At 39.6% G+C, this 27,262-nt stretch overlaps 1 protein-coding gene across 1 annotated transcript; it reads left to right on the top strand.

Annotated features, from left to right (window-relative positions):
* Positions 1 to 372: 372 nt before the first annotated feature.
* LOC149300700 (nephrocystin-3-like) lies at positions 373 to 26,694 on the top strand. Its single transcript, XM_089484873.1, has 27 exons — positions 373 to 696; positions 940 to 1,065; positions 1,601 to 1,751; positions 2,481 to 2,633; positions 3,129 to 3,262; positions 3,496 to 3,656; positions 4,761 to 4,911; positions 5,122 to 5,196; positions 5,898 to 6,062; positions 7,112 to 7,215; positions 7,954 to 8,068; positions 9,550 to 9,693; positions 9,925 to 10,022; positions 10,466 to 10,568; positions 10,908 to 10,990; positions 11,516 to 11,654; positions 11,798 to 11,962; positions 12,569 to 12,666; positions 13,302 to 13,424; positions 14,647 to 14,836; positions 15,449 to 15,690; positions 16,726 to 16,801; positions 17,657 to 17,784; positions 18,679 to 18,919; positions 19,455 to 19,580; positions 22,707 to 22,822; positions 26,523 to 26,694. The coding sequence occupies exons 1-27, from the start codon at positions 373 to 375 to the stop codon at positions 26,692 to 26,694; spliced, it is 3,903 nt and encodes a 1,300-aa protein (XP_089340999.1).
* The last annotated feature ends 568 nt before the right edge of the window (positions 26,695 to 27,262 follow it).

Raw genomic sequence — 27,262 nt, 5'->3', positions numbered from 1 at the left:
GTACCTACACTTCGGCTTAGGCTTAGAACAAACCAGGAAAATGTTTTGGAAATGTGCAGAACTATGGAAAAAACGTAATTTTACCTAAAATTCTCTAAGTGAATATTTACGTTAAATAATTAAATACACTTTAACTTTACATGCTTGATTAATTGTAAGAGAAACTGTCCAGCTCCACCCAAAATTTATATAAAATAGTGAAAATCTCGTGTTTCTTGAGTGCTTAATCATTTGCTAAACGTGCCAGTTTTGGTAATTTTGTAATTTTGTATTTGGTCTGATGTTATTAATAATTGTGTTGTCTGAAAACTTTGTTTTGGTGTTTTGCAGAATTGTAGATAATGTTTAGGCTGGTGTCCTAGCCTTACCACCATGGGGACGGCATCATCCCTGGTGAACCCGGGAGAGGTCATTGAGGACACGTATGGTGGAGGTGGAGGGGAAGCTTGTGAGATTCCAGTAGAAGTGAAGCCCAAAGCACGACTCCTGAGAAGTTCTTTTAGACGTGCTCCAAGGGTCATCGGTGCTAGCTTCAAATCCACAGCCTCTGTAGACCTTGAATATGCTGCTGAATATGAGAGGCTGAAGAAGGAGTATGAGATCTTCAGGGTCAGCAAGAACAATGAGATTGCCTCCATGCAGAAGAAGGAGGTGAAACTAGATGAGGAGAACAAAAGATTGAGAGCAGAGTTGCAGGTGTGTAAAATACATGACTGTATTGAGGTGGTTTGCTTCTGATACATTTGTATAAAACAAGAGTAATACCCAAATCCCCAAAAATGGCTCCCGTACAGTAGTTTTAGCTCATATCTGCAAGACTTGTCTCTATAAGGTGGGAGCAATAAGTTGCCACAAATCCATACCTACATTGAAAGTGGGGATTAATCCATTTTAACTAAATGTTTGCTAATTTTTTCCTTTAAAAATGTATTTATTTAGGCCCTGCAGAAAACGTACCAGAAGATACTGAGAGAGAAAGAGAGCGCCGTCGAAACTAAATACCAGGCCATGGAAAGAGCTGCCACTTTTGAACACGACAGAGACAAAGTAAAGAGACAGTTTAAGGTAAGCATTCACCATGAATCGTTGAAGAATAAAACATGTACAGTGCTGTTTGTAATATTACATTTAATTTAATGCTGAATCAGGTGTCTGAAATAATTTTGCCATCTTACTAAATCCCAGTTGAATGTAAAATAACGATCTGAGCTGTGTCTCTCCTTAACTTTTTAAGGAGGTCCACAGGAGCCCAGCAATTCGTTTTAGCACATGGCTTTAATTTAATGGCACTTGATTCATCCAATGCTAGGTTGAGTCTGTTTCACCCCTGTGGAATCCCAGATTGGAAGTCATGTCATTTGGCTACCTAGATGTGCAAGGTAGACAGCATGTTATATTGGGATTTGATAAGACTCAGTTCTCCTGTTTACTTGAGCCATCATCCTTTCACCGCTGAATCGGGTTCATCCATGTATGTTCTATTATAATAATTTTATTGTCTGTTTAACTGGCTACTCAATTTGGTATCTCTGTTTTATGAATGGACATATCTCAAGTGGTCCACCAAGTTGCTTAATTAACGTGTGTGAATAATAATCAGATTTTCAGGGAAACTAAAGAAAAGGAGATCCAGGACTTGCTGAGGGCAAAACGAGAACTTGAGGGTAAATTTCAGAGGCTGCAGGCACAGGGTATCCAGATGTTTGATCCAGGAGAGTCAGATTCGGATGACAATGGCACTGAAGTAACTGGTAGGTGAGGCTGGAAGAACCCAGAATTATAGGCTGTATTGAGGAAAATTTCTGATTTATATAATGGTGCAGTGATGGTCTGCCTAGGATGTTATGATTGCAGTCAAAAACCAATGAAAAGGGTTCTCAGGCCCAGTTTCGCTCTTCAAAGAGTCAGTAAACTGCAGACACACACTGATGATGTTTATTACTCGCTTCATCTTCCACATTGTACAAGGGATCTAGTGTTTGGCCTGGTTTGCATTAAATATGTAGTGGACACTTTCACTGTGTTGGTTGGGTTTGCATGTTGGCAAGGGGCTCTACGTGTTTATGGGGTTTACAGGAAATAAATGTGGTGACACCAGAACACCGTATGCTTCTTTTGAAGTGATTAGTAAACTTCTACTTCATGAGGCTGCCTAAAAGCTCTGTTCTGGGGTCCTGCTCAATTAATTTTCATTGCCGAGTCACCATTGATGACAAATTAGATTCAAATTAGATTAACCTGGATCGTTTTTTTACGTGATAAAAAATTATCCAGGTTCATAGTCTAGTTGTATTTGAGCTGCCCCAAATTCTATCTACTTAGACAGGAAATGTAAGGTTTTCCACAATATCACATGTTAATTACTTTTGATGACCAGCTTTGAAACCTTCTTCATAACCAGTGTAACCTCCAAATAAATGCCCCCTGAGGTGTAGCTATTGAATTACAACTTGTACTTGTTCCCTTGTATATACCGGTAGTTCCTGGAACCCAATGTGACTTTTGGACCGGTGGAGCCTTGGGGAGCGAGCCTTCTATGGGGAGCATGATGCAGCTACAGCAATCTTTCCGTGGACCTGAGTTTGCTCACAGTTCAATTGATGTTGAAGGACCGTTTGCTAATGTGAACAGAGGTAAGCTAAGAGACAGACCGTCTCTGGACTATTACCTGTTTCATAGCTAATTTATTTAAAATTAAAATTGTTTCATAGCTAATTTATTTAAAATGTTTGTGTGTAACGTCTCTATTATGCACCGTGAAGTTTTCTCAAAAATGCTATCACAAGTTACAAGGAAAGCTTTTAAAGCTAATCAGTAAGAATTCTACTTCTTAAGTTGTTAACAACATGAAACATTGCTTCTTATTCAGAAGATTGGGTAGATGCAACACAGCCATGAATTGTAGCAATTTGGACCACAAACAGAGCTTCCATATCTAAAAAAGAAGGCACGTGTAAAAAGATTACAGATGCGGACATCATAAATAATCCATGTTAGGTTTATTGTACCAACATTTCCTTTTATCACAGAGTTTGGTTATTGTGGTCCTTCACTATACATGTTAAAAATGCTGTCTGTCATGTCTGTCATGTTAAAAATGCTGTCTGTTATCTCATTTATACTTGTAGATGACTGGGATGCAGCGGTCACCAGTTTGTTACAGGTTACACCGCTGTTCTCTCAGGCACTGTGGAGCAACACTGTACGATGTTACCTGATGAACACAAAAGACACACAAGCAGAAGTAGACATCTTCCTGAGGGTGAGGACCAGGCTCCATTTTTCTTTTCATATTTATTTGCTGGAGCTGGCTTTTCATCTAAACATATATATCCTACAAAGCAGGGAGGGGGATTCTAATTATCCTCTTCATGCATTTGCAAAAGTGTAGAAAACAATAATTTGTTTTTGGGGATGCTCGTCATATGCTTTAAAGTGGTTATGAAGGCTGGAGTGTCTTTTTCTTATGTATTTTGTCTCTTTATTTTCTTGTAGGAATATGCTCCCAAACTTCAGAGAGTATGTGAGACACTGGGTTATTTCTTTCAAGTTGTTTACTTCCCTGAAGAATGTGAACGCCACTACATGCCTGTCAAGAAATGGGAAATTGAAAAGAGTTCCTTAGTAATTTTATTTTTGGCTTCCCCCTTACCCAGGTACTTGGTCTTCTTGTTCAGCAGATACTCCTGGGCTGGAAAGGCTAGGAACACTAAAGAGTCCACAAGCCCTAAAGGAGTTTTATTATCAGTACAACAGCCAACATTTTGTGAAATGTCCACCACAAAGCCTGTAGATGATTACAGTTGAAGCTGTTGGGGCACCACAAATGGCTAAACTACTTCCAAGAGCAGCTGCACAATTAAGGCTTGTGGGGAGCCAGTTTAGCTGAGCCCAGCAGGTAGCTCTCAGCTGGTCATGGCCAAAGTTGTTCAGAATTTTCAATAATTACAATCCTGGGCTTGCTAAATATACAAAATAGTAGTGGACAAAAGAGCCCGTGTGACCTTCCCAGGCAGGTCTTTGGACGGGGTATGGGATTAGGCATACTATCTCATTGTGGAACTCCTCATACGGAGGAGCTAAGCTAGCTTGCTCTAAGTTAAGTAGTTCCTTAACCTTTTTTTCTTCTTTATATTAAAAAATGAAGAACAAAAAGACCAGGTAATTGAGCAGAGTAAGTGAAATTTATACTCATTAGTATGAGGGGATGAGACTAATTTACTATATATATATATACTAAATAAACTCATTATAATGTCCCTCTAAACTAAAAGAAATAACTAGCTCTTTTTGAAGAAGTTGAATTTATTTTTTCAAATGCTTCTGGGATTTTGGTAAATTGGCTTGTATTTTTGAACTTTCTTTGAGTGATAACGGATTGTGTTCAAAGGGGTGTACTAGTTTTAAATGGGTGTACACTAAAACATAGTAGAATAGAATGCAATTGAGATCAGAGGGGATTTCTATCATATAATGAACGGATCTGCTAATTGTTCCAGTTTCATTACCTGTGGTGGGTTGTTGCAGTGTTTCCAATAGAAACAGCATTCACACGAGACAGAGGTCAGATAAATGATTCATTCTTTAAACTGAATGAAAGTCAACCTTTGAGCCATTTCTTTAAAAACTTTTACATGTGATATCTATCTATCTATCTATCTATCTATCTATCTATCTATATATATATATATATATATATATATAATGTGTGTTTTTGGGAGCATACATTTCACTAACAGACTTTATAATCTGGAATGTAGCGGTCTCTGGGAGGATTGTAAGGAAGCATTCCTGAGGAACACTGAAGCAAAGCCTCGCATCATTTATCACAAGATGGGGGGCGGCACTCTTGCCGTTGACTGTGTCCAGCAGCTACTGGAGCAAGATCCAAACAAGTCAAACAGAACAAAGGTGAGGACAATACCAATCCATTAGTTAGAATGTAGAAACATGTAATTTGATGGCAAATAAGAACTGTTTTCTAATGCTGTAAAAACCTTGGTCTTATGTTTTGTGGACCATTGGTGCCTGCGCCCATCCCTACACCTTGAGTTCCAAACTATTGTATATACTTAAGAGTGACCTATAATGTGACGAGTGTCTGCCTTTCTTATGTTTCAGACTATTGATCATTGGGGAGATCCAGAGGAAGGAGCACATAAAACCTATTGCCAAGTGGAGCAAGTCATCAGACAGGTAATAACTGTTTCTTGTACATTTATGTAAATGCCCTGTAGATACCAATTGCTTTCCCGAGCTTTGATGCCAACACTGGTTTCCTTCAATAGAGATTTTGCTGTCCCCAGTTAGAAATTATGTTAAGATCATTAGGAGTACGCAGGCTTGATGTATAACCTAGCATAGTTATTGAATAGGCGATTGTGAAACATGTCACTGGATTACATTGTAGACATCGAATTGGTTTTGTGTGGTCTAGAAGTAGGCCCACTTTAATTCATCATCAATAATTCACTCATTTGTTGATCTTGGTCGTGATTGTTTTGTGAGATGTTGTCAGCAATCAAATCGGTCCCAAACAGGTTTCCACTTTACAGTCTGTCATGTAATTAACCCCAGTATTGATATCATTATTCTGCTCCATGGAGTTTTATCTACACTGACATTTTGTTTCCACATATCAGAAATATATAGGACTCTCTGCAGTATTTATATCTATGTATCTTGTGTTGGCACTTTAATGGACAATGTCCCTCATGATTAGCAGATTAGCTGAGAACAGTAGCATTTTAAGTGAAGAACATGAAATAGGTTATTAATTTAAGGCACCAAATTCAATTTACCAATCTAGTTATTTAAGTTTTACAGAAAGCGCCAGACGTAATATTTACTTTGATGTCTCTCTAGCTCAAAGTTGTGACACGCGTTTATTCATTTAGGATTTGTTGGGTGGTGAGATTTCTGACCCTGATGCGAAAGATGACCCAGCAGTTAAAGAAGATGAGGACTTTGGCGATCTTCTTTGGGATGTACATGATGAGCAGGAGCAGATGGAACGTTTCCAGCAAGCATCTCAATCTACTTGTGAGCTGGGGTTCCAGAAGGTGAGTGACGGAAAGGTATAGGATGTCACGATAAATTATTTAAAATTGACTGGTGCAATTCACATTAAATAATATCGCACATAACAGGACTCTACATCAATGACATACTGGGGCAGTTTTTCATGTTAAAGGATCTTGCTCTCCAGTGCTCCGCTGTTCCCTATCTGTGCCTAGCTGGTACATCCATTGTAGGATTTTGTGCCATGGACTACATTTCCTTCTGAGGCAGAGGAGACAACGGCCTCAGAAAGTAGGTCTGGGGAGGGTGGCAGGAAGAGGTGCTCCGGGCCAGGGTTAGGACAGTGCACAACCTAAATATGACGCTGATGCACATCTCTACGCAGGGGCGTAACTAGAAACCTCAGGGCCCCGGTGCGAGAATCTGTTAAGGGGCAGCCCCCCCCCAACCCATCTATCCCTTTCTCACTATCTCCCCTCTCCCTCCCTACCCCCCCTTCTCACGAGCTACCCTCTCCCTCCCTACCCCCCCTTCTCACGATCTACCCTCTCCCTCCCTACCCCCCCCTTCTCACGATCTACCCACTCCCTCCCTACCCCCCTTTGTAGGTCACTTGCCATCAACTCCTGTGTTGGGAACGTGAGGCGTTTGTCTCGGGTGCCGGCGCTTCACTGCTGAGTGCCGGCATATGACGTCATATGCCGGCGCTCAGCGTGAAGTGCCGGCACCCGAGACAAACGCCTCACGCTCCCAACACTGCACTCTGGGCAGCGCTGAGGCAGGCGGCGGCGGGGAGCAGAGGAGTCCTGGATTTCTGTCAGTCAGGGGGGCCCAAGAGGTGCCGAGCGGTCGTTTTCAGCAACCGCTCGGCACCCCTTGGGCCCCCCTGACTGGCAGAACTCCAGGGCCCGGTCGCAGTCGCGACCCCAGTAGTTCCGCCACTGTCTCTACGGCAAAGCACTCAAGTCCACTATTTACCCCTTACATGCATGTTTATATAAAGGAGAAAAGACCTTATGTGTTTATCAGTGTACCAACAAGTCTACTGGGAGACTAAAAATCAATATTTTTTCTATATTTTCTCTACTAGTATTTTGATCGTTTGAATGACTTGGTTGCGGCTCCAGCACCCATTCCACCACTTCTTATTTCTGGAGGTCCAGGATCTGGGAAATCACTTCTTCTGTCAAAGTGGTATGTTTTAATATGCTCTATTTTGGAATTTTACCTTCAGATGGATTTTATGTGCTTTTCATATAATGTATGCAGACAACATTTGTGCAGTACCCAAAAGAATTTAAATAGTGTTACATATCCAACTTATTAAACCATCTGATCTTGTTGTGTACATTCTTTAAATGTTCACAGTGAAACTACACTACCTAACAACATAAATCATGAGTCTACATAGCAATGTAAGTCTTGTGAGTTGGAATAAAGGACATAGGGCATTAACATGAATATCCAGGCAATATTTATGAACGCATTAGAGATTTTAGATTGAGATGCTATGTTAATTACTTGTTAGCTAAAGAGCCTGAATGTAAATGATTTAAAATGCTGAAATACATACTGCAATGGTTTTCAAAATGACCCGCTCTAGTTCTCCTTATCATCATAATCTAGCACATATATCTCAAATAATTACATGATGATTTATGGTAACTATAAAAACTTAACTACTGTATTATATTGTCTAATATATAGGTATTGCTTTGGATTGTTAGAAAATGCTGAATAGATAGTTTTGCTTTCAATATTTAATATAGTGTGTATATAATATTTGTATAATATTAGTTTAATATACTATCTGAGTTTTTTGTATTTGCACCTCTATTTCAAACTTTGAAACTGTACACAAGTAATCATTCTGCTCTTCTATGGAAGCCCTAGGTAGATAGACAGTATTGTAATGGTTATTCTTTTTTGTAGGATCCAACTTCAGCAGAAACATTCACCAAACACATTGATATTGTATCATTTTGTTGGAAGACCCTTGACAACCAGTTCTGAGCCGGCACTTATAATAAAAAGACTGACTCTCAAGGTAGGTCACTTTTCTTGTACGATACTTGTGCTCTGAATAAAACTTTTAGATATGCAGAGTTTTGCAAGTCGAGATGCATTAAATACAACAGGTGATATGTTTAGTCAAAGGGGGTTATAGGGTATAAGACTCTACAATAACATTAATGCAAAAAAAAATAAAAAAAATAGCATTAATGCAAAAAAAAAAAAAAAACACTGCCAAATCTCACCTGGCAATATCACAACTCAGACCCAAATGGATAAAGGTGTTTTGATTTAAATCTGGTGATTTCACCATCTTGCAGCATCTTGAGCAGTGCTTATTCACCCGCTACACACACATACAGCCTGTTGTTATATTTAATGAGGAAACTGGATATAACTGTATTAGTTGAAGTTGATACCTTTTATTGGGCCAACATAGAAAAATCGGTAAATCTACATACATTTTTGGGATCTCAGATGTCCCTTTTTCAGATGGACAGTGACAATTATTGTAATGCAATAATTGATTTAATTATCTCAAAGCGATAAATTGAAAAACTTGAATTTTCATTCACAGAAAACGATTAGGCTGGAGGCAAATTCACTGGGTTCCTTTGCAGCATTAGCAATTAGTATGTTAGCTACGGGGAATCTATAAAAAGTTTCCACCAAAGTCACTTGGGACACAACTTCGGAAAGATGGTGCTGCCTGACCAAATGTGAACATAGAACACCTTTCACTGTGCCATTTTTCTTATCAGCCATTCCTAAATAACCATTGATGTTCTTTTTAGGTTTGCTAGAATACTAGTTCTGTAGCTTTTTGACCTTTTGTCTAAGATCAAGTACCTGTGGGACAGGGAAAGATTGGTTCTCTGGCCTTAAGGCCTATCAGGTTTTGGAGCCCCCATTTTTGTCCACCAACCAGGGCACTCGTGTGATGTGGTTTTGCAGGAGCACTGCCTAACTTCACTGATTGGGTTGATAAGAGCACCATAGCTCAACCCTTACACCTGCTTATTTTCATTTTTACTCTCACCCTTAAAACGCCTCGGCCTATGGGTGGTGGTGGGGAATTTTGTATTCTTAACCAGCCATGCGCTGGGGCTGCACATTGCACACTTTTTGGTTTTCTTTGTGCACATATGTTAACTTGTTTATATGGTTAATATACTTGGTTCACCGGAAATGCCACAGTGAAGATGTGTCCCTGAAGACGTTGCTTTTTGCTGGGGAGGCTGGGCCTTTTTGGCCACAACTCCTCCATAAAGACTTCAGTGGGTCTTCTTATTAGGGGGGACTGTGGAAGATCCAGCCATTGGCTTTGGCCTGGGAGGGAAGGAAGGAGCCGCATACACACCCGTTGGGAGTGCAATACCATTGTGGCCTTACTGCTTTTGGAACAACATCCATTAGAATATAAATATTGCCTTGGTTAATATGGATATAAAATTATACCAGAATCACCCCTTTTTATATAAATAACCCTAGAATTTTCTGTTTATTTCATTACAGCTCATGCAGCATTCCTGGTCAGTGTCATCATTTTCAATGGATCCTGGAAAGTTTTTGGAAGAATTTCCGCATTGGCTTGAAAAACTTTCTATCCGTTACCAGGGAAACATCATCATTATTATAGACTCTATTGATCAGATACAGGTACGTGCTTCTGATGTCATGTAACAATTCATGACTTCTTTGTCAAAGAAGAGGCACTGTCAAAATTGTCTGTCAGGAATACTATTCTTTTTTTAACAATTATTGCAGGAACAAAATTATGTCTTAAAAAAAGACTTTGGTGCCGCAAACATCAGGCAGAAGTTTGCAAATTAAGATTTGACTGTTCTTGTTTCTGATATTAACTAATACTTTTTATTTTTTTTTGTTCAGCAATCTGAAAAACATATGAAATGGCTGATTGATCCGTTACCGGTGAATGTGCGTGTAATCGTCTCTGTCAATGTTGAAACCTGTCCTCAGACATGGAGGTGAGTGCTGGCAAAGCCTAAATGTATTCATGCATTTTTAAAGTACTGTGTATTTTATATACCTTGGTGAAACTAAACAGCTTTGTGAAATTCAACATTTGTTATAAAATGAAATATTTGTTGTATATCAGAGGTGTATTTTTTCCCTAAAGCGAATGGACCACAGCGTCTGAGGTTTGGGACGCTGCTAGCTCATAACCGTAAAACCACTTTGTAAATCTGGACATATGACCTTATGCTGCCATAATCACCAAAGCTCTGGCGCTTGTCCCATCACCTATCCGGTAATGTAGAGGACTTCATAAATTGGAACCTGGGCATACTGTATGATTTACAAAACCACTGGAACAGCTGGGCTATCTGGTCTGTAGAGATCGAACGTTGACTGTGAAGACAAATGAACTGGTCAATGTAACTGAGTGTTTGTTATTCTTTTTTAACAGATTGTGGCCTACTCTTCACTTAGATCCTCTTAATTCAAAGGATGTGAAATTCCTCATTAGTATGGAATGCAACGGGGCAAATATTGAATTGACCAAAGAACAGGTACATTTCTTTCTACTTGTACTGAATGCAACGCAACTGCTGGAGAGGGATTATTTAGGAATGTCATGAATATAAAGAGAGGAATAATGGAGGCAAACATTGAAGAAGTTTCTCAAATGTGCACAAAATGTATGAATAATAAGAGAGGGAAAATCCCCTGCCAAATCGTATTTTAACCCCTCAATGACAAAGGGTTTAAGGACAACCCATTGTTGTTAAACTCATATTTTATAGATGGATCCTGTGTAGAATACACAGGATCTTACTTGTTATCCTCCCATACACTTTTGTATGTTATCTGTGTATAAATTGATTTTATTTCCTTATTTTGAATTCTAGGAGAGGAAGCTGGAAAGACACTGTAGGTCTGCCACAACCTGCAATGCCTTGTATGTGACCTTACTTGCTAAGATACTCATCTGGTAAGACTCAAGAGTTGTCATTTAGGTATTATTACCATGTTGTATTAGTGCACCATATAATAGTACAGGACTTCTTTGGATTGAGAAAAAAAAAATATATGGTAGATATAATTTTTTTTAATTTATACATACTTTGTAAATAGTTTATTACCTTTAGGGGAAGCAGCAGTTCCATTAAAGTACATAGGATGACTGTGTTGTCCCTTCAAGAAAACTTCTGTTATCTCTGCGTATACTGGCATTCTTTTAGGAATAAGCATTTTTGTTTGAAACATGTATAAGATTTACAGACCATGTAGGATGCTATCCACTGGTCCATTTCTTTGCTACTAAAAAAAAAATTTGGGCTTTAGAAAAGTGCTGCAAACGTATGCTTGAGATTCTCCCACTGACCAGTTTGTTTCAATGTTTGTTTTTAATTTATTCTGAAAGACATAGTTAAAGTAATGAGGAACCCTAAAACATTAATTCACGCTGCTGTCATTACTAAACATGGCTGCCTTATCTGATTTTGGATTTAAGCAGGGCTGGAAGCACCGGAAACATTGCAGATGTTTTACAACTTTGTATGCAATGTCAGGATACGGTGTCATTGTACAGACTTGCCCTGCGCTGTGTGCAGGAGTTCATGCCTAGGGCCAATGACAAGGATCTCATGAGAGAGGTAAGACCAAGGCTTTGCCAAGGAATATATGCTGAATGGAATAGAATAAAACCAAATTCAATTCAACGCTACCTTGAACTTTTGTAAGAATCACTAGTGACTTAGAAGAAGCAGGAGAACCCTAATGTGTGTCTTTGCTGCAGGTACTGTGCTTGATCAGTGTCAGTCACAATGGAGTTAGTGAGTGCGAGCTGATGGATCTCTGCCCTGGGCTGACATGGCCCGTCCTAACATTTTTGGTCTACCATATGAATAAGATGGCTTTACTAGGGTACAGCTGTGGTCTTCTTCAGTTTCAACATCTACAGGTAACATTTTATCCTCTAGTACATCTCCACTAAATAAAATTCACTAACTATAAGTCATTGAAGACATACACGTATTGCATGATAGGATGACCCAGCTTATTGATATTTGCTATCTTCTAGGTCACCAAACTGGTTTCCGTGCAATTTCTCTGCCCCCATGTCTTTCGTACCTTCAAGTATACTGTAGTGGCATGCACTGCCATGTCCACAGCTTTCTGACATTTAACGGTTCCTTGAACTCTTTGGAGTTTATCCACTAAAGGGGCAATTGACAGGAGAATTAACTCCCTGAATTCAGTATGCATTACAAAGGGAAACCCAGATAAACTCCTCTGCATGGAGCTGGCCTGGCATAATGCTAAGTTCAATATGTGAGTCGACTTTCAAGAACTCAAGAAAGTAATTAAAATATGCTTTATACAGCTCCAACCAAGCTGTTCTTGACGTGGAAGCTTTCTGTGGTTGGCCCTTTGTAATGGGATGTCAGGGAGGTGAAACTGCAACTGCACTGCAGACTGTCCTTTTGATCTTGTTGCCTTGTTGTCTGTAGTAAGAAAAGAATGGCGTGTAGGATTGTGGCCTTCTTAAACCAATTTTCATCTCCAGGCCTGGGAAGCTGTCAGAATGGAGTACATGCAAGGTGGTCAGAATATTGTGTCTGAATACAGAGAGAAACTTATACAGCACTTTGCAGCAGAGTTAAGGTACAGTACAGGGAAACAATGCTGTATTTTGAATTGCATGTTGTGCTTTTATATTAACCTGGTGTATTTATTATTGATTATATCTTAACAAGAGACCTCCGAGGCCCCGAAAGCAAATGTGATTCTACCTCTTGTGTTAACCAAAAAAAAGTTATGACCTTTGACCAAGACCTCCAACTGCTTTTGGGCCAATACAGCCATTTTTAAGTTAGTTTCTGAATGTATAAAGCCGCCACCATTTTTGTCAGAACAGACGGGTAAGAAACGGAATTCGTTATCTGAAAATGAATGGGCCAAAAACAAAATTAGCACAAGTCTAATATAGATTTTTAATGTTCAAGAAATAACCATATCATTTTGTGTTTTGCTCTTTTGCTTTCTGGATCATGCTTAGATGGAAGTTGTCCATGGTAAGCTGTCAGCTAGTCAGTACACATTAAATTATAGACAAAAGATTGAGTAGCTTGACAATAGATGGTCCAAACAGTTATTCAGCCTGCTTTATTTAACCAGTTCATGACCATATACAACCGGGGCTGCCGAAGCATGCTGTTTGTATCTGGGTTTCATTACATGTGTGCAAAGGGCAATGTTTCTATTTGCCCATCTGCCATTCACTCTTGTACTCATATCAGTCAAGACAGGGTGACGTGGAGAAGTGCCGATGAACTCACCTGGCTCTTCCAGCAGCAGGGAGAAAAGCAAAAACTGCAGAGATGTCTCATGAACCTTTTCGTGGCACAGAATCTTTACAAACGGTGAGTGCTTCACATATATATATATATATATATATATACACTCACTGACCACTTTATTAGGTATACCTTGCTAGTACCTTGCCTTTAAAACTGCATTCATTCTTCATAGTATACTGTCGACAAAGGGCCTGGAAACATACTTTAGAGATTTGGGTCCATATGGACATGATGGCATCACGCAGTTGCTGCATATTTGTCGGCTGCACATTCATGATGCGAATCTCCCGTTCCACCACATCTGAAATGTACTCTATTGGATTGAGATCTGGTGATTGTGGAGGCCATTGGAGTACAGTGAACTCATTGTCATGTTCAAGAAACCAGTTTGAGATGATGTGAGCTTTGTGACATGGTGCATTATCCTGCCGGAAGTAGCCATCAGAATATGGGTACACTGTGGTCATAAAGAGATGGAGATGGTCAGCAACAATACTCCGGTAGGCTGATGCTCAATTGGTACTAAGGGGCCCAATGCGTGCCAAGAAAATATCCCCCACACCATTCCACCACCACCAGCCTGAACCATTGATACAAGGCGGGATGGATCCATGCTTTCATGTTGTTTACGCCAAAGTCTAACCCTGCCATCTGAATGTAGCAGCCAGCTATCGAGACTCATCAGACCAGGCAACATTCTTGTAGTCTTCCATTGTCCAATTTTGGTAAACCTGTGCGAATTGTAGCCTCAGTTTCCTGTTATCAGCTGACAGGAGTGGCACCCGGTGTGGTCTTCTGCTGCTGTAGCCCATCTGCTCCAAGGTTCGACGTTCAGAGATGGTATTCTGCAGACCTTGGTTGTAACGATCTCAAACCAATCTGCCCAGTCTCCTCTGACATCAACAAGGGATTTTCATCCACACCGCTCACTGGATATTTTCTTTTTTCGGACCATTCTCTTTAAACCTTAGAGATGGTTGTGTGTGAAAATCCCAGTAGACCAGCAGTTTCTGAAACACTCAGACCAGCCCATCTGGCACCAATAACAATGCCACGTTCACAGTCACTTAAAGTCACTTAATTCTGATGTTCGGTTTGAACTTCAGCAAGGTGTCTTGACCACGTCTACATGCCTTTATTCATTGAGTTGTGTTACCAAGCAATTGAACAGGTGTACCTAATAAAGTGGCCAGTGAGTGTATATGAACTTTTATTAATTTCTTGAAAGTCCAATAACAATTTTGTTGTGATATCCTATTATATAATATTTAATTGCTTTTTTTAGGGGGCATTTTGCTGAATTGCTCAGCTACTGGCAGCTTGTGGGGAAGGACAAAATCTCAATGGCCACTGAATATTTTGACGCATTGAAACAGTATGAGAAGAGCTGTGAAGGAGAGGAGAGTATGACTCGTCTTGCAGACCTTTATGAAACACTTGGACAGTTTCTCAAAGACTTGGGTCTTCTGGGCCAGGTGAGTTGACTGCAGCTTGCTCATTCAAATTAATGTGTGTGTGTGCTGTGTATGTGAGAAAAAGAACCCCACACTGATTTATAAAACACATTCATGCTTCTACTGCTGTTCAATACAGCTTGCATGTTTCTGAGTAGTCTTTGGATTTGTTCAGTCCAATATTTGTAACTTCACAATTCATTACAGATCTGTCCATGCTGAAGATCAATAGGTAACAAATATTAAGTTAAATTAACTTAAACTTAACTTAAAATAGGCCACTATTCGCAATTATGCACTCATTAAAGGGAAATAATGTAAAAAAATAATTTAGTTAAGTAACTAAAACTAGTAGTGTGAGGTATTATATTATGGACCCACATTCAATAAAATAATATGACTTAATTAGCAAAAGTATTTATGATTTTTTTTTTGTAGCTACTCTCACTCGTTCCTTCTAATGTTAATTATATTCATTTATTTCCGAAAAGGAATTATTCATAGGAAGTTACACCGGCTGGAACTATGACATCTTCCTAAAACAAAATAACAAACATAAATAACTTTTATTAATAATAAAAAATACAACAGTAATAAAATCCACTGTAGCCTCACTCTTTCTTCTTCCTTTAGGCGGTGATTCCTCTACAGCGCTCCTTGGAGATTCGAGAAACGGCATTAGACCCTGACCATCCGAGTGTAGCCCAGTCATTGCATCAGTTAGCGGGAGTCTACTTGCAGTCCAAGAAGTTTGGAAATGCTGAGCAGCTGTACAAACAGGCTCTAGAAATCACTGAAAATGCTTATGGCAGTGAACACCTCAGAGTGGCGAGGGAGCTCAATGCACTAGCGGTGCTGTATCAAAAACAGAACAAGTAAGATTTCAAGAAGGCACTTACCATATTTCCCTATGTATAAGAAGCACCTTTTTTAGAAAATTTTGGGGTCTAAAAACTTGGTGCGTCTTATACAGTGGTGGTAGATTATTTTTTTTACCGGAAATAATCATCTGCAGGGGACCTGTTGCTTACCTCTGTGTTGCTTAGCAGCATCTCTTGTTCCGTCGCGGTGACACAGGAACCCCGTGGAGTCACGTGAATGTACATCACATGACTCCGTTCCTGTTCCTGTTTGAGCAAGGCAGAGGGAAACAGCGCCCCCCACGGCGGAAGTCTGCGAGCCGCACCAGAAGATCTGCAGTTCAGTTAAGGGTGGGGGAGTAAATGAATGAATACATGTGTGTGTGATAGCATGGATGCGTGTGTAGGGGCCACAGGGAGGCTGAAAGTGATGTGCATGTACTGGCTGCCTGAGCATGATAGGAGTGTGATTGCTAGCAGCTAACATCAATCACACTCATATCATACCCAGGTAGCCAGTCCAATAACATTATGTAATATTTTTTTTAAAAAATTTCGGGACCCAAAATTAAGAAGCGTCCTTTACATAGGAGCGTCTTATACGAGGGGAAATACGGTAATCGTGTACTCATGCCTCAGGAGAAATGCGTGGACTGGCTTTTGAAATGGTTTCAATGCCTAATGTCAATGACTTTGTCCCATCCTGGTGCCGAAGTTCAGCAATGAAGAGTCATCCTGCACCATGGGATTCTTTAGACTTCTTTAGACTGCTTGAACCCATATTGATACCATGTATTTAGCTTTATATATATATATATATATATATATATATATATATATATATATATATATATATATATATATATATATACACACATGATAGTGACAACTCCCCTTACAGAGTGGTACAATTATCCCTCTTGCTAGGTAGATGTATGACATAAATGAGGAGGCACATCTCCCAAGGGTTAATGTTGGTTTCGTGCCTGCTGATATTTTTGAACTAGATTTTACTCTAATTGAAAATATTATTTGATTTTTCTGTAATAGGTTTGAACAAGCTGAACAGCTGAGGAAAAAGTCTCTAAAGATACGACAGAAAGCTGCAAGGAGAAAAGGCAGTATGGTAAGGGGGTTGTAAGACCTCAGCTTGTAACAGATGCACAACATGTCTAATTGTTTAATCGAGTGGTCAGTGTGTACTAGCATTCCCAACATAACTATGGGATCTCTACTGCGTTAAAGCAGGTGTGTCCCTTTATATGTTCCTTAGATGTCAAGCTCAATATGTACAGCTTGGAGGAAAAGCGAGAGGGGAGATGTGATGTGTGAGGCCATAATCTAAAATTAGAGGACCAGTGGTTCAAATGTAATATAAGGATTTTTTTTACAGAGAAAGTGGTAAATAAATGGAACAGCCTTACATTAGAAGTGGTAAAGGCTTATACAGTGAGGGAATATATGCATTATATGGGATGGGTATAGAGCTATATTGAATCTAAGACAAGACTGATTAAGATCTAAATCTTTACATCAGATAAAATGCACTGAATAGTTCTTAACTGCCGTCAAATCCTATGTTTCTACATGGTACACTAGCGCAAAATAAGTTCCTTTGAAACATAGCTATCAATTCAGGTTATGTGTTCACCTTTCACTTTGTTATGACAACATTGATAGATGTTTTGGTATTTTGTTTTTTTTATATGTCTTTTTTAACCTTACTTTCTCAATTAGTGTACGCACACAAATTATATATTGTGTTTTAGAGACAAGCAAGGTTTTGTTTTGAAACCATTTTCATGTATGTGAGACATTATTATTATTTTTGTGGGTGTAAGAATCTGGTTCATCATCAGTCGCAAAGGGGGTAAAGGAATGCAAAGCGATGATAGGTTGGTTGTAGTGATATTAAGATTTAATTCACTTTCATTAGATAAATGTTCTGTTTAATGTTGGTGCTGTCTTTCTGTTGTTTCAGTATGAGTTTGCTCTACTGCGCCGCCGAGCTCTGCAATTAGAAGAGCTCACATTAGGCAAAGATACCCCCGATAATGCTCGGACACTAAATGAACTTGGGGTGCTTTACTACTTGCAGAATAACCTGGAGTAAGTAGTGTTTCTTGTTTTTTGTTTATTTTGTGGTTTTTTTTGTTTGTTTTTTTTAAGAATCAAATTTAGCCAAACAAATGTAATGAACAATAAATGCTTCGAACAGCTATAGTGCGTCAGTGAAGCTTATGTAGCTTCATGTTAAATTAAAGTTGACCACCCACCAATTTCTTTACTACTGGTATCTGATTTTAAATATGCTTCACAAGTGTCATGTTTTATATATAATATACATATAATATGTTTCACAACACTTGTTAAGTGTCGTGTTACAGAAGATTTGTCGTTTTTGCGTTATATCTTTTTTTCCAGACAGCTGTGTACTTACGATTTGTATGTGTTGACTTAATCTGCTAGGCAAACACCTAGACTCCTTATCATACTGCCTTTTAGTAAATAATTGAATGGCTCAGTCTTAATCATCCAGTCTAACACTCTTGCTAATGAAAGTCAATGGAGGAATAGACTTGTGTAGCATAGCTTTGAAGAATCGGCTCAGTATGGTGTTTGCGCAGGGGAATTTGCTCAAAATAATCACATGGCAACGATGGCAGCACCCAGGTCTGCAAATCAAAGTTTATTGGAAGAAAATGAAACATAACTTTGTCAACCTACATTACTGTATACAGCATTGTATTTTTTAGGAAAAGCAGTTTAAAAAAAACCCCCAAAAAACGATTTCTCCTTTCAGGAAAATAAAAAAGGACAATAGACTTTGTTAAGAGAGGACTACAGTGATATATGGGGATGTGTTAAAACATGACGGATAGGATGTACTGAGTAGCTGTGTTGTTAAGTGTTAGGTGTTCATTAAAACCAATTTGACTGGCACCCTAGTTAAATAATGAAATGTAATACGGCTTTTTTTCCTCCCTCCTACTGTGTGAGAAGAACTGCGGAAATGTTCCTTCAACGCTCACTGGAAATGAGGGAGCGGTTTCTGGGTCCAGATCATCCTGATTGCGCCCAATCCCTCAACAATCTGGCTGCTCTTTATAATGAAAAGAAGCACTATGACAAGGCAGAGGAACTGTATGAGCGAGCACTAGACATCCGGAGGAGAGCCCTGTCTCCTGATCACCCATCCTTGGCCTACACTGTCAAGCATCTGGCTGTGCTGTACAAAAGAAAAGTATGTTCAGGTTTTACCTTTTTATATAACACATCTTGTAAAATGATGACGTATACATTATAAAGCATAATGCCCAGCTCCATAAAAGTCATGTTTGTCTAAATACCAGGCATAAACAGTAGGAGAACCAAGGAAATCATATGACTTTATAAGAATCTAAGACAAGGGAAGAAAATGTGGACTGAATATGTAATCTTCATCCAAAGACACTTCCACGTGGCATGTAATATATGTTGAAGTCAATCAGCAAATACTCCCCCATTTTAATAGCTTGATTTTTAATATTGGGTTCGGTCAAGATTAGGCAACATGGATCTATATCATGGGCCATTCAAAACACATTACTAGTATTAGCCACTTTACAATAGTTATAACAGATGTTTCCCTTGCTGAAAACTGATAAAAAGTTTGTGACATAAAGTCAGAAATCCTAATTAAGCTTCATGACATTTTCTACTTTGCCTCTATTTTACCTAAAATTGCTGCTGTTGTTGTGTTTGCTGTTCACTAACTCTAATGTTTGCATTGTTTTTAGGGAAAACTTGACAAGGCTGTTCCTCTTTATGAGCTGGCAGTGGACATTCGTCAGAAGTCGTTTGGACCAAAGCATCCCAGTGTTGCCACTGCCTTGGTGAACCTTGCAGTACTGTATTGCCAAATGGTATGAGAAACCCCTTTTATGTTAACAATGGACAATAAATAAATGTAAAGAATCACTCCAGCCTTATTGTAATGTAAAATGCATGTTAAAGTCCATTTTTTAATGCATTTCCATGTGTACTACTGCATACAATTAAGCAGTCGATGTTCAATTGGCATATATACTTCCATTGACTTTAATGGGAGTGGTACTTAGCATGTAAAGAAAGTATTCTTAAGTGTGCAATGAAGACCACAGCCATATTTTCGAACTCCAGTAACCAAAATAATGCATATTGGAATCTGTGTATAAAATTTGCATTAATTACATAACATTTGCTAGTAGAGACTTTATATGGACAGGCACCATCTCATATAGAGTCATATCCACATTTCAGAACCAGAGGCTTATCTTGGGTATGGCGCCATTTGAAGGGGGCGGCAGTGAGCGGTTTTCCAACGCCGTCTTTTTTTAAAAAAAATTTTTGATGGGGAGGAGAGAGAGGGGCGCCAAGCCTCCACGAGGCCTCTACCTCCGTCGCAGTAATATGACGCTCAGCAGTGAAGCAGCAGGCACCAGTGAGCGGCTTTTAAACGCTGTCTTTTTTGATGCGGAGGAGAGAGAGGGGCGCCTAGCAACCACTCTGCGCCCCACGTTCTCCCCCACATCAAAAAAAAAAAGACAGTGTTTAAAAGCCGCTCGCTGGTGCCCGCTGCTTCACTGCTGAGCGCCGAAATACGACGTCATATTTCGGCGCTCAGCAGTGAAGCAGCGGGCAGTGCAGGAAGACAGAAGCCTCATGCTCCCGTCGCTGGACCTCAAGATGAGAGAACTACAAAGGGGGAGAGGGGTTAGACAGTGATAAGGGAGGGAGAGGGGTTAGAAAGTGATAAGGGAGGGAGAGGGGTTAGAAAGTGATAAGGGAGGGAGAGGGGTTAGAAAGTGATAAGGGAGGGAGAGGGGTTAGAAAGTGATAAGGGAAGGAGAGGGGTTAGAAAGTGATAAGAGAAGGAGAGGGGGTAGATATAAGTAAAGAGTGTGAATTATTGTGTGGATGCATTGAGTGAATAAGGGAGAGCATGAGTTAATAACTTAATATGTGAATGTATTGTCTGAATGAGGGAGAGCATTAGTTGTCTGAATGAGGGAGAGCACGAGTTAATATGTGGATGAGTTGTCTGAATGAGGGAGAGCATGAGTTAATGTGTGGATGAATTGTCTGAATGAGGGAGAGCATGAGTTAATGTGTGGATGAATTGTCTGAATGAGGGAGAGCATGAGTTAATGTGTGGATGAGTTGTCTGAATGAGGGAGAGCATGCGTTAATGTGTGGATGAATTGTCTGAATGAGGGAGAGCATGAGTTAATGTGTGGATGAGTTGTCTGAATGAGGGAGAGCATGAGTTAATGTGTGGATGAGTTGTCTGAATTAAAGTGTGAATTAGTGAGTGACTGTAAAAGTGTTTGTGTATCATAGATGTATAATTGTGGAAGGGCAAAGATGGCACTAGCAGGAGGTATTGAGCCTTGGGGACCAAGATGGCACAGGCAGGGTGTATATGGGACAAAGATGGCACGGACTGTTTGGGGACAAAGTTGACTTGTGCTGGGCTATTTGGGGACAAAGATTACAAATCTTATGTGTGTTATCTGGGTGCTGGCCAGGTTCTATGTGGGCAGTGTGGACACCAGGGCTGACTTTGGGGTGTGCAACCTTTAATGCCGTGTTTTTATGTGAATTCCAATTGATCTATACCTGCAAAGCTGTGTTTTTGTGTTATTCTGTAGATCCATATGTGCTATGCTATGTTTCCATACATTATTTATGTGTACCTGCAAATACAGGGTTAATATGTCTTATTCAGTTAATTAATACCTACAATGCTGTTTCCATGTATTTATTTGATCTATACCTGCGATGCTACATTTCATATATTATTGTATACCTGAAAATACAGGATTTGTATGTCTGATTGTGTTTATTTGATATATACCTTCAGTGCTGAGATCACAAGTGAATTTCAATTGATCTGGGTTTGTGTTTTGATCTATACCTGCGATCGGCAGCAGGGACTAATATTTATATATATATATGGGCAGCAGGGGCTAGTAAATGGGTTTTAGATATTTGGACAGGGGCGCAATTTCAGTGCTTGCCATAGGCGCTATTTTCAGTGGATACGCCTCTGTTCAGAACATTATACTTAGGGCAACACTATAGACATGACCCTTTATCGTGAGACATGGGATAGTACCCTATTCGCCCTTTCTAAAGTATTAAGATCTGCCGGTTATTAAGAAAAAAATTGTTATGAAGATGGTCCTTTACCCTATCCAGACTTTACTTAATGAGCCCTACAGCATCGGACAACTGTTGGAAAGAGTGTGGAAACATAGTCCCCTAAAACTTTGGGAAGTTGTCTTTGATTTAGCTTCTAAGATTTTTTATTTTTACCAGAGCCTTTTCTATGGAAATTTCAAGTTATGCCTATTCCTGGCATATAATGGAGAATAGCAACCCCACTACAATAATAGTTGTTGCCATCTGGGTACGCTGCCTCAGGCCATCAAACAGATCAAACAAACAAGAGAAGAAAAAATCCATCCAAAAATAGTCTATGACTAAGTCCAGCAACATGGACAAAACACGTCAGTGACCACTTCCTTTTTTTTGTTTGTATGTTTTTGTCCTATTGGAATATTCTATGAAGAACACAAGTGACAGGGTATGGTTGCAGTGGAAGTTGGAGCAGACTCAAGGCCTGTTATATTTTCATGACTTCTCTATATAATGATCTGGATCAACATGTTTTATTTCCCTTTTTCTTTTCTGGATGAATGTACTGTATTATATGATACACCATTGTTAGAGCTAATGCTCCTATCTTGACTAGATCATGCTAATGTGTGGTCTTGGACATCCAGCCATTTTATTTTGTTCTATATGTTTCCGTACATGTACCGTAAAGGGAAACCAATTCTCGATAAAGATGAAAGTTTAAACAATACATTTAAAACATTGGGGGACTTAATTAGTTTGGGATTTTCTGTATCTGTTGTTCTAATTTTATTATACCCTCTAATAAACATCCGCCACTAGCCTTTGGCATTGTGACAAACGTTTACATTTTGCTTTGTTTTGTACAGAAAAAACAAGCAGATGCCTTACCGCTGTATGAGCGTGCCATGAAGATTTATGAAGATAGCTTGGGTCGAATGCACCCAAGAGTTGGAGAAACACTAAAAAATTTAGCTGTCTTACGGTAAGAATAACATTCATACTTCTTCTCTGTGTTGTTTCTAAATATATTTTAAATACATGTAAGTGAACACTTAGGTCTGCTGTCTCTCTTTCTGTCTTTGAGAAATCTATACAAAGACATTTTCCTGTTTTTTGCAAAAAAGGCACCTGTTCACTTTTTTTTTGTCTGTTCAAGCTCTGAAATTATCATTTTTGGGGTATCTTGTAAAAAATGTAATTTCAGGCCATTTCAGTAAAAACTATGAAGTAAACTGGAAGTTCAATGCTTAATGATCAATTGTTATGTTTACTGACCAAATAGCAATGGCGTCTTCCCTAACTTTCTCATCTTGAGGTAACTCACAAGCAACTAAACTAAAATTGAGCACTTAAAGAGACATCAGAATGCAACACCAGATAAATGTTTTCTTCTTTCCTTTTAAATCATTTATTAATAAATACATATTTAGGAACTTAAACAGTCTTCCTTTTGTAACACACAAAATGTATTTAGGAAACATTTACAGTATTGGCACATACCGTATTGGCTCGAATATAGGCCGCACTTTTCCCCCCCACTTTTAAAGTGGGGGGTGCAGCCTATATTCGGGGTCTAGCGCCCGACGCCCGGGACATGCAGTCCCGGGCGCCGGGCAGGCAGCGGGGTTTGGATACAGATCCCCCGCAGCGGTGCAGGGGACCTGCATCCTAATCCCCGATACGCTCAGAGAGCCTCCCCTGGCCAGCACTTCCCACCCGGGAGTCTGCTCCGGTAAGTGAGGAGGACAGTGGTAGCATATCTCGGGCAGGGAGGAGGACAGTGGTAGCATATCTCGGGGAGGGAGGACAGTGGCAGCATATCTCGGGGAGGGAGGACAGTGGCAGCATATCTCGGGCAGGGAGGAGGACAGTGGTAGCATATCTCGGGAAGGGAGGACAGTGGCAGCATATCTCGGGGGGGGGGGACAGAGTGGCAGCATGTTTTTTTGGTGCTTTTTTAAAGAAAAAAACTTTTTCTTTAAAAAAGCACCAAACTTTTAGGGTGCGGTCTATATACGGGGGCGGCCTATATCCGAGCCAATACGGTATATGATGTTCACCAACTACAGAGCTCCAAAGTCCTCTGTCCTAGGCCAGTCTCTCTAGATGCTTCCAGATGTAGCCCATCTTTTTGGTGTCAGTCTGGAGGTCTCGTCGCCATTTTCTATGTATATTAGTACAACCTTTTTTCCGCTTGCCTTAAGGGCTCCACTTCAGTGCCTGTATGGTGATGTTGGTTGGCTGCTTGCATAGAGTCTGCCCTGTCCAGCCCCATCTTATTTTTCTGATACTTCCTCCTCTGGGAGTTGACAAGTTCTCTCCCAAAGATTGGTGTTGCTGATGGTGCCTGGCCAGTGGATCTGGAGGCAGCTGTTGATAAAGGTCTGGACCTTCCTGGTGGCTGTTTTGGTTGTCCACCAGGTTTCAGCTCCATACGGTGGGACCGACTTCATGTTGGAGTGGAACAGTCCAATGTTTGTTGCCAAAGACAGCTCTCTGGAGCTCCAGATGTTCTTGAGCTGTAAGAAGGACACTTTTGCTTTGCCAATCCTTGCAATATAATCTGCATTAATGACACCCTGCTGATGGATGATGCTGCCCAGGTAGGTGAAGGAATGCACTTTCCAAGGGGGTCTACCATTCAGTGTTACTGGGATGTTGCCGATGGAGTTTATCTTGAGGATCTTGTCTTGTTGTGGATGGTGAGACCAATCTGTGATTGGTTGGTCATTGCTACATGGATCTTCTCTGATCTTCTATGAAGCTGGGTCAACAATGTCCACTGGATTTCATTTCCAAGCATGCTAGTGGATGTCTACATAATCCAATTGATGGTGAAGAGAAAGGGTGACAACAAGCATCCTTGTCTTACTCCAGCTAGCAAATAAAGAAAATGAGAGGAGGCCATAAGAGAAATAATGAATTAAATGAAATTTAACTTAAAAAGTACTAGGATTAGCGGCTAGGGTCATAGTAGGTCACATGAAAACCTGCCAAACAAACAAAATATAAAAATGACCCTGCGCAAACCGACACATTTAAAGGCGAAAAACACCCAATGTGCAAAAATAATGAACATTGCACTTCTTCAGAAAAGAACACATAAATTATGTGTAAATAGGAGATTCCTCCAAAAATCTACCATAGAAAATACTAAAATATAAAAGTATAAGAAAACGCATATAGTGTAAAAAAGTAAAGCTAAAAAAATTGAGAATAATGGATCCACCCTTGTGGCACTACGTATAAACACTTTGGAACAACCTCCAGGTCAAACAATGAACAGAGGAATTGATGCAATGATCGTATATAAAAGGAGTTTTAATAAAAACAAACCATCCATAGCTGATATCTCAGGTCACATACATACTTACATACACAATCAAATTAACCCTTATATTGTGCAACAGATAGCAATTTAACATATTCAATTAAAAGCTTTTTTTTATTTACTCTGGTTCGCACCTGGAAGCTGTCTATGAGCTCTGCCCTCCGTGGATCACTCTGCATGACGTTCCGTGGTGTCATACAGCTGTTTCATGTTGCCACTGCTCCGCTTCTTCTTCCAGCCCGTCCACATAGTCTCGCTTGCACTCTGTGGGCTTCAACATATTCTTCTTTGGCCTTGGCCTTTGCTGCTCTAGTTCTGCTGTTGTTGAGTGCTACTTTCTTCTTCTTTCTGTCTTCTATCTTGGTCATGGTCTCTGCTGTGATTCACTCTTTCAGCTGGTGTTTCTTGACTCCGAGCACTTCCTGTCATTATGATCTAAGTGTTTCTTTTACTTTCTGCTACCTGTTAAGGGCACTGTCTTCCTTGTCTTAGAACTGCACTTGTAGTACTGCAAACTTCCTCTTCGTCATCAGTCCAAAGTCTTCTTTGGCCTTGGAGTGTTTCAGAAAGCTGACATTGTACATCTTTCTTCTGTCAGATGTGTCTTTCCAGTTCTTCCTCAGCTTCAGTCTGGCCACCGCCAGGTGATGGTTGGACAACACATATGCTCCTCTTCTAACTCTAATGATGTGCAGGGATCTTCTGAACTTCTTGCTAATGCAGACATGGTTGATCTGGTTTCCTGGACAAGGTTCACCTTGATCATCTTCTTCTTGGTTCTTAATGATGCTGTGATGATCCTAGGGCCATGCGCCTCCCATCCTATTAGTGCTTCCTGTGCCTGCTTGGACAACAGGCAGCCTACTCGCTGTGTGTGGGATGCGTTATTCTCTTCATGTCCGCAGTACAGCTGTCATCAATCGTCTCTGTCCCGTTTGTGTCTATCTTGTCCTTACGTTCCATGTGTCAATGTCAATACAACTGGTTGAAAGAAGGGTCGTCAGCTTATTGACTTCCTTGCGGCTTTCATGAGTTGAAAATCCTTCTAGATATAATCAGTACCAATTGTTGAATGCCACATTTTTTTTATTTATCTGAAAGAAAAATGCTTTGTGTATTGGAAAATTTTTTTTTTATATATTTAGTGTTACTTATTATTTGATATTTATTTTTTATCACATCTTGGCAAAAACATCATTAAAAAAATTTAGAATTATTACTTTCCTTACTTATCTTGCATTGCTTGTGTACATGCATATGTGTTATGTCCTAAGCAAAAGCTGTTAAACAATGGTACATAATGAGATAGCACCTCCAGTTTGTGAAACGTGACTCAATCATATTTTAACAGGTATGAAGAAGGAGACTTTGAGAGGGCTGCAGAGCTGTATAAAAGAGCAATGGAAATTAAAGAAACAGAAACATCGGTCTTGGGTGTGAAAGCTCCATCTGGTCATTCTTCTAGTGGCGGGGACACCTATAGCCTCCGAAATACTCTACCAGCTGGTGCATTTCCCGAGTAATGACCCGACAATATCTCTTGTGGTCGTTTTAAACCCACTCCAAAATCTTCATGATCTGACTGTGTTAATTGATCTGAAGAAGGAGGTTAATGTGCCCCATTATTTGTCTCTGAATTTAACGGTATTGGAGGGTGTAGTGAATTAAAATATGTTTATCCTCCAAATAAAAAAACTATATATTTTGAAACTTCCAAAAACATAATAAACCTGTCCTCTATCCAGTCGCATTTTATAGATATTCTAAAATAATTTATAGACATATGTAATCATATTTATTTGTATAGTTTATCCACCAGATATTATGTATATATTTTAAGTCCGTGCTTGAAAATAAGAATATATTAATACAAAAGTATTTTATAAAACATTAAATTGATTTTCTTTTTTTAATTACATATTTTCCAAGTGTTTTATTTAGAAAAACTGCAAAAATACATACCATTAACCCCCTTTTTTTTTTTTTTACTGAGGGTGTTTTGTGCCAAAAAATCTTTTTCAGCATTTTTACACTGTTTCCTTAACCATGATTCCCTTTTTAATTTTTTGTGCACACAAATAAAATATTATT

The sequence above is a fragment of the Sceloporus occidentalis genome, unplaced genomic scaffold (genome assembly GCF_023333645.1).
Source record: "Sceloporus occidentalis isolate IW3139 unplaced genomic scaffold, rSceOcc1.0.p SCAF_23, whole genome shotgun sequence".
NCBI lineage: Eukaryota > Metazoa > Chordata > Lepidosauria > Squamata > Phrynosomatidae > Sceloporus > Sceloporus occidentalis.
Note: the sequence above shows the minus strand (reverse complement) of the source record. Positions and strands in the feature narration are given on the sequence as shown.

What these genes read in the sequence shown, in the direction of transcription:
- LOC149300700 (XM_089484873.1), top strand. Translation starts at nt 373, where the DNA reads ATGGGGACGGCATCATCCCTGGTGAACCCGGGAGAGGTCATTGAGGAC. An exon ending in TTGGCTTCCCCCTTACCCAG is followed by an intron (nt 3,657 to 4,760) that starts GTACTTGGTCTT and finishes TCTGGAATGTAG; the next exon opens with CGGTCTCTGGGAGGATTGTA. An exon ending in ACTTGGGTCTTCTGGGCCAG is followed by an intron (nt 14,837 to 15,448) that starts GTGAGTTGACTG and finishes TTCTTCCTTTAG; the next exon opens with GCGGTGATTCCTCTACAGCG.